The sequence below is a fragment of the Aotus nancymaae genome, unplaced genomic scaffold (genome assembly GCF_030222135.1).
Source record: "Aotus nancymaae isolate 86718 unplaced genomic scaffold, 86718_ANA_hifiasm-v0.15.2.pri h1tg000057l, whole genome shotgun sequence".
NCBI lineage: Eukaryota > Metazoa > Chordata > Mammalia > Primates > Aotidae > Aotus > Aotus nancymaae.
In genome coordinates this window covers 42,006,053-42,013,674 of record NW_026988471.1, presented here as the reverse complement: position 1 = coordinate 42,013,674, position 7,622 = coordinate 42,006,053, and the positions used below count along the sequence as shown (strand labels likewise).

The 7,622-nt window shown below is 55.3% G+C and overlaps 1 protein-coding gene across 1 annotated transcript; it reads left to right on the top strand.

Annotated features, from left to right (window-relative positions):
* The first annotated feature begins 3,109 nt into the window (after positions 1 to 3,109).
* ZFP36L2 (ZFP36 ring finger protein like 2) lies at positions 3,110 to 7,304 on the top strand. Its single transcript, XM_012450608.2, has 2 exons — positions 3,110 to 3,451; positions 3,965 to 7,304. Exons 1-2 carry the CDS (start codon positions 3,401 to 3,403, stop codon positions 5,393 to 5,395), a joined length of 1,482 nt encoding a protein of 493 aa, XP_012306031.1. The 5' UTR covers positions 3,110 to 3,400; the 3' UTR covers positions 5,396 to 7,304.
* The last annotated feature ends 318 nt before the right edge of the window (positions 7,305 to 7,622 follow it).

The window sequence follows — 7,622 nt, the reverse complement described above, 5'->3', positions numbered from 1 at the left end:
TTTAATCTAGAAACCTTAATGTTTCTGCCTTTTCACGCCCAGCCCAGCCCTTTTCCTAACACACCCAGCAGGTGGCGCTCTTGCATACGTTTTGCTGCTGGTCCAGTTTTTCATTGGTTCACCATTTTTAATTTATAATTTCAGACTAAGTGTTACCCAGAATAACTCAGAATAAGTTATTTTGAGAATCACAGTTTGGATGGGTCGTAGCCTCATCTACATTCATTTTCCATCCTACTGATCTGAAAAAAAAACATTTCAATCATAGTATATAAAGTTGTTCCAGATTTTAGAGTCTGTAAAAAAAATTTCCAATACTCAGGTGAATGATCACATAGAGTAATTTCATTGATGTTTCAGAGTCTGAAGGGGTAGGTTAGAGAGAGTTTACGATCATTTCCTACTGCAGAAAAGTTCATAGTTCAAATGTAATTCATCTCTTTTTGAGAGAAATACATCTAACACTAAAAACGCAGCTGTAAGCCAGGAATGGTGGTGCACACTTGTAATCCCAGCTACTCGGGAGGCTGAGGTGGGAGGATCACCCAGGAGTTCATGCCTGTGAAATGCCACTGCACTCCAGCCTAACACAGCAAAACCCCTTCACTAAAAGAAAGAGGAATTTAAGAACAAAAAAGCAGCTGTACTGGAAGTATAGGAAAAGGGCTTTGGTGGAAGAGACAGGAAAGCAGCTCAGTGTCCAAAGTTTTGTCCTAAAGAGAACAGGAAATTCCCTGGGTGGTTTTGCAACCACTTGGCCCCAAATGTGGTTTTTGTGATCCTGAACTAATTACCTAGTTAGGCAGCTGTGTAGCCCACACCTGATGGAAAGTTGCCAACCTAACACTTTTTGTTCTAAGACCTGGCTGGTGAGAAGTCAGGGACTTGGTGGCATAAATGTGATAACCACAGAATAGGAAAATAATTATGAAACTGGCCCAACAAAGCCCAGCTCATTGGAAATGGCCAGCACTTCTTGTTTCTCCATTTAAAATGAAATAAAAGCAGGTATATCATGAATTTTATACTAGCAGGTACTCTGTACACAAGCATGTCCCATAACACGTCCACATATTACCTCCAGAATCCTACGTCATCCACAAAGTGGGTGTCCTCACAACTGTTGACTGGGACTCACCCCAGATTTGGACATTGATTCAAACAGATGCTTCACTGGTTCTGTATCTGAAATCTTGTTACCTAATGCAAGTGCCTAGGGAAGTGGCTGTTTCACACCATTTGGTGAGATGTTTGGGGTCATCTCGCCAAAGAACAAACCAGACCGCAGTTGCCCAGGTCTGTCAAGGGGCCAGTGTAAGGTAGGCGCTAAAAGTGAAACTGGTACTCTCAGCTCTGAGTCCTAAGGTTCAGGATTTGGGTGCCCCCACAGCTCTGCACTAATGACTGGCTCCGTCCATCTGGCCATAGTTCAGAAGCCTGGCTTTCTCCACCTCTATGCGTTGTCAATTTGGTTTAATACATAAAGACGGTTTAGTCCTTGTTTGTCTTTTAAACACCTTCACAAACACCATTTGCACCTTGACAGGCGTGAGAAATGAGTCAAGCAGGAATATGATCTTCGTTTGACAAGGAAACCCAAGTACCAAAGGATGATGCGATTTGCCTAAGACCACATGATTTCTAAGGGGCAGGGCCTGAACTCCAGCCCAGCATTCCTGATCCTTACCCTGGACTCTGGCTCCCTGGGCCGTCAGGGGAGTACAGTAGTGGGAAATGCAGGCTACACTCCAGGGACTCGAATCCCTGAGTGGCAGGCCTAGTTCTTTCCCCAGAGGGTCCTTGGACCTTCCAGCTTCAGGCCCAAGCTTTTTGGCAACCTGTATGAACGCGAAGCGTAAGTGTCCTAGACCAGACCCCAGATCTTTCTGAGTGGGGCTGTCAGCGGCTTTAGCCTCACCGGGCACTAGATGGGGGTGTCTGCTCTATACCCATACGTGGGCGGGGCGCCCGCTGGCAAAGCGCATTTTCCAGAGCAAGCTGTTGGGGTGTGGGGCTGGCGAGAGAGGGAAAACAAGAGGGGGGCGCGCCCACCATCTGCGTCCGTGCAGCCCCACCGGACCCTGCAGCCCTCATCCAGCGCGGCGCCCCCACGGCCGGGGAGGTAAGAGGCTGAGAGGGCGCAACAGGCCCAGGCTATGCCGGGCGGGGAGCTTCGGCGGACAGCTGCACCCCCAGCCCTGGAGGGCCGGGGAAGGCCGAGCAGACCAACAGACGGAAAGGGTGGCGCTAAGTCGCCTCCATGCCTGCGCGCTCTCCCAGCCCTTCCTCCTGTCCTCGGAGTCAGCTCCCCCGCCCGGGACGCCCCGCGCCACTCCGCGCCTTTGGCCCCGGCTCAAGGTCTTGTGATGTGATTAGCAAAGCCAGCGCCTTGTCCTCAGACACTCAGCCCTGCCCGGCAGGCCCCGGCGCTCAAGCCCTGTTTACTGAGCCTGGGCGGGGACGGGGCGGAGAAACGAGCCCGGGCTCCTCGGGCGAGACTGCCGCGGCGGCCGCCCGCGTGGCTGCCCCCACCCCCACTGCGACTCCACGTGCAGTCGAGTTGGAGCCGCCACCGATGGGACGCAGGCCCCGAGCCCTCGCCTCCTGGCCGGAGCACCCTTTGCAAACACGCCGGGCCGCGCGAACGGTTGCGATATTCTGGCATTTTGCAATTCCCGCGCCCAGCACAAAACCGAAGGTGGGAGCTAAAAGCTCCACAGGTCTGCCTCGGAGAACAGGGCAGGGAAAGACACGTCCGGGGCTGCAGAATCCCGGCCACGCTAAACGCACCAGGGCACTCCGACTGCGCAGCCCCCGAAGAGGAGAGCCGTGCCTTCCCGCCGCCGCCCGGCGGCACCCACTGGGGCCAAGCGCTCCACGCCGCTCCGGCCGCCGGCCCCGCCCCGAGGCCTCCCGCCCCCTCCCCCGGAGGAAAAAAATTGGCGGCGGCCAATGGGAGGCCGGGAAGCGCCTGACGTCCGCCAGTCGGCGGGCGGCGTTGCCTGGAGACCCCGGCGGGGGCCGCGTTCTGTCCCCTCCCCCGGCGCGCCCGCCCAGTGGCAGCCGCAGGTCCCTGGGCTCTATATAGGACGCGCGCTTGCGGGCCGCCGAGTTCCAGCAGTCCGCGAGCTGCCGTCGGCTCCGCGGGGGGGGCGGGCCGGGCACCCCGGGGCGCGGAGGAGCGCTCCTAGCTTCTCTCCTTCCCCCAAGCCGCACTCCGCCGGACCCTCCCGCCGGCCCGCGCCGCTGCCCTCGCCCTCTCCTCTCGCCCCGCGGCAAACTTTCGGCCTCTCCCCGCCCCTCGCCCGTTATTCGTCGTGGCTCTAGCCCGGCCACGCCGCCCCGAGGGCTCCTCCCGACCGCCCTGCCTGCCGCTCCGGCCACTGCGGGATCCAGAAACATGTCGACCACACTTTTGTCCGCCTTCTACGATGTCGACTTCTTGTGCAAGGTACGAAGGGGAGCGGGCCGGGCCGGCAGCAGCCGTTCAGTTTTCGGACTTTGCCTCTGTCCCCCGGTCCTGGGGGAACCCCCCCTCCCGCCCTGCCTTTTGGGTCGGGAAAGTCCCAGGGTTTGCAAAAAAGTGTGCGAGCGCCCTGGAGGCGGGGAGAGCGGCAGGGAGGGCGCCGCTGTCGCTTTGAGTTTCTCCACTGCGGACCGCCGCTACGCTGTCCGGGGCTTCCCGGACGGGCTTCGCGCCGCCCACCTCGGCCGCCCGGGGCGAAGGATCACGTGTCGAAACCCAGCGCGGCCCGCGGTGGGCGTCCTCCCCTCTCCCGCTCCTTCCAGCGCTATCTTGCTGCTTTTGCGCGTGTATGGGTGGAGGGTGGAGGCCGAGTCGAGATCCGCCAAGAGGGGGGCAAAAAAGAGGAAAGAATCAGGCTGGGAGTTCCTCTGCAGCTTGCCCAGAGTCTGTCTTCCCCTTCCGTTTTTCATCCCTACCCCGCTCCCCTCCCTTTGGCAGACGGAGAAATCCCTGGCCAACCTCAACCTGAACAACATGCTGGACAAGAAAGCGGTGGGGACGCCCGTGGCCGCCGCCCCCAGCTCGGGCTTCGCGCCGGGCTTCCTCCGACGGCACTCGGCCAGCAACCTGCATGCACTCGCCCACCCTGCGCCCAGCCCCGGCAGCTGCTCGCCCAAGTTCCCGGGCGCCGCTAACGGCAGCAGCTGCGGCAGCGCGGCGGCTGGGGGCCCGGCCTCCTATGGCGCCCTTAAGGAGCCGTCGGGAGGCGGCGGCACAGCCCTGCTCAACAAGGAGAACAAATTCCGGGACCGCTCGTTCAGCGAGAACGGCGACCGCAGCCAGCACCTCCTGCACCTGCAGCAGCAGCAGAAGGGGGGCGGCGGCTCCCAGATCAACTCCACGCGCTACAAGACCGAGCTGTGCCGGCCCTTCGAGGAGAGCGGCACGTGCAAGTACGGCGAGAAGTGCCAGTTCGCGCACGGCTTCCACGAGCTGCGCAGTCTGACTCGCCACCCGAAGTACAAGACCGAGCTGTGCCGCACCTTCCACACCATCGGCTTCTGCCCCTACGGGCCGCGCTGCCACTTCATCCACAACGCAGATGAGCGGCGGCCCGCGCCGTCGGGGGGCGCCTCCGGGGACCTGCGCGCCTTTGGCACGCGGGACGCGCTGCACCTGGGCTTCCCGCGGGAGCCGCGGCCCAAGCTGCACCACAGCCTCAGCTTCTCTGGCTTCCCGTCGGGCCACCACCAGCCCCCGGGCGGCCTCGAGTCGCCGTTGCTGCTGGACAGTCCCACGTCGCGCACGCCGCCGCCGCCCTCCTGCTCCTCGGCCTCGTCCTGCTCCTCCTCCGCCTCTTCCTGTTCCTCGGCCTCCGCGGCCTCCACGCCCTCGGGCGCCCCGACGTGCTGCGCCTCCGCGGCGGCTGCAGCTGCGGCCGCTCTGCTCTACGGCACCGGGGGCGCCGAGGACCTGCTGGCCCCGGGGCCCCCTTGCGCAGCCTGCTCGTCCACCTCCTGCGCCAACAACGCCTTCGCCTTCGGCCCGGAGCTCAGCAGCCTCATCACGCCGCTCGCCATCCAGACCCACAACTTCGCCGCCGTGGCCGCCGCCGCCTACTACCGCAGTCAGCAGCAGCAGCAGCAGGGCCTGGCGCCCCCCGCGCAGCCCCCGGCGCCGCCCAGCGCGCCCCTCCCCGCCGGGGCCGCCGCGCCTCCCTCGCCGCCCTTCAGCTTCCAGCTGCCGCGCCGCCTGTCCGATTCGCCCGTGTTCGACGCGCCCCCCAGCCCCCCGGACTCGCTGTCGGACCGCGACAGCTACCTGAGCGGCTCCCTGAGCTCCGGCAGCCTCAGCGGCTCTGAGTCCCCCAGCCTCGACCCCGGCCGCCGCCTGCCCATCTTCAGCCGCCTCTCCATCTCCGACGACTGAGGCAAGAGGGCGCCAGTGAGGAGGAAGGAAGGGAAGGCAGTTCAGAGATGGTGGAGGACACCCCTCGCCATCTCGCCCCTGCTGGGGGCACGGGAGTGTGGGGGGTGACATGGGCCCCAGGCAGACTGCAAGCCCTACCAGCACTTGGACTCGAACTCTGTGCTGGGAGGGGCCCCCACCCCTCCCTTTTCGGTTTCCTCTTGTTCTGTTTATTTTTATTACGAAGTTTCATTCTTTTGAGCAAAAATGTCGACGAACTTTTTGTATTGAACAAAATATTCACAACAGGGCAGTTGTGATACGAGTAGAACAAAAAAAAACTTTTTTTAGGACTCCAATGAGTTTGGGACTTCAGGAAAAATCAACCCAACACCAGCAGCCATCAACCACCATTCCATCTCTTCACTTGAACAGCATTAGTTAAGTCCAGATGTGGGAACTCTCCTCTTGGAAGAAGTTCCTAATTGTTTGTCTCAGACTGGTGTAAACAAGCTAGCCAGCCACCACCTTGCTAAAACTATAAGCTTTTTAGAATCCAATATTCTGCCAGGAATATGCCTTGATAGTTATCCCTCAGCCCATATGTGGTGTTTTTTTGTTTTTTAACAGAGTTATATATGTCTGGGGGTTTAAAAAAAAACCCTTGCATTCCAAAGGTCCATACTGGTTACTGGTTTCATTGCCACCACTTAGTGGATATTTAGTTTAGAACCATTTTGTCTGCTCCCTCTGGAAGCCTTGGGCAGAGCTTACTTTGTAATTGTTGGAGAATAACTGCTGAATTTTTAGCTGTTTTGAGTTGATTAGCACCACTGCACCACAACTCAATATGAAAAAAACTATTTAACTTATTTATTATCTTGTGAAAAGTATACATTGAAAATTTTGTTCATACTGTATTTATCAAGTATGATGAAAAGCAATAGATATATATTCTTTTATTATGTTAAATTATGATTGCCATTATTAATCGGCAAAATGTGGAGTGTATGTTCTTTTCACAGTAATATATGCCTTTTGTAACTTCACTTGGTTATTTTATTGTAAATGAGTACAAAATTCTTAATTTAAGAGATTGTATGTAATATTTATTTCATTAATTTCTTTTCTTGTTTACGTAAATTTTGAAAGATTGCATGATTTCTTGACAGAAATCTATCTTGATGCTGTGGAAGTAGTTTGAAGAACATCCTATGAGTTTTCTTAGAATGTATAAAGGTTGTAGCCCATCCAACTTTAAAGAAAAAAGTGACCACATACTTTGCAATCAGGCTTAGATGTGGCACTCTTTTCTAATTCCAACTTTATAAACTAGCAAAAAAGTGTTTGCTTATTCCACCAGTTCTACTGTGACATACTCAAGAATAAGACATGTAGCAATAACGGGGAGTGGGGGGGAGTCTCACAGTGCCTTTGGAAGGGCCCGAACTTGCCTTAAATCTTCCTCAACCAAATAAGTATTTTATTAGTGCTTTGAGAGAATCTGAATGTAGGATGGGTTCAACTGCACAAAAGGAATAGATTTTTACCACTTTTTTATATAGATATAAAGTGAAGCGACCGCCTCTTAGTGCTGAAGTATGTAGTACATGAATATGCCTTGTTTAATTACAGAAAATTCCAAAACTTGTACTATTTTTTTTTCATGTAGAAAGGCAGGAATGTTTCCTAAGCTTTCCTGGACAGCAGATGAATGAGCGGTAGCTTTAGTTTGTACGTAGGTACAGTTGGAGCACTATATGTACTCTCTGGACTACTTTGACAGAAGTAGGTTTTTGAATGTACAAGATAAGTCAACTTGAGTTGTAATATATTTTGGGGAATCAGTTCACTACAAATTGTGACTGTAAACATTGTACTGTAAATGTTTTGTAGTTTTCCCCCAATAAAACTTTTGGGAAAAAAGGTATTAACGTGTAAGAGCTTTTCTTTTTAAACAGGAATGTCTGGTTTTCTAGCTCCCCCCAGCTAACCACAGCAGGCATTCACTCCCAGGTCTTGGGATGGTGGGGGTCGGAGAGCTGGCAGAGCCAGAGTTCAGAAGAGCCTGCGCCCTCTCATGCCTGTATATATTTTATAAGCAAGTTCTAACTGAAAGTAATTATTGGGACTGTCAAGGGCATTAGTTAGCTGTTCCCTTTGGTAATAAGATGCATCCCAGAGTTGGCTGGCCGGTGGCAGGGCCTGGCCCGGAGGCCTGAAGGGGTGTGGCCTGACTGTGAGTCAC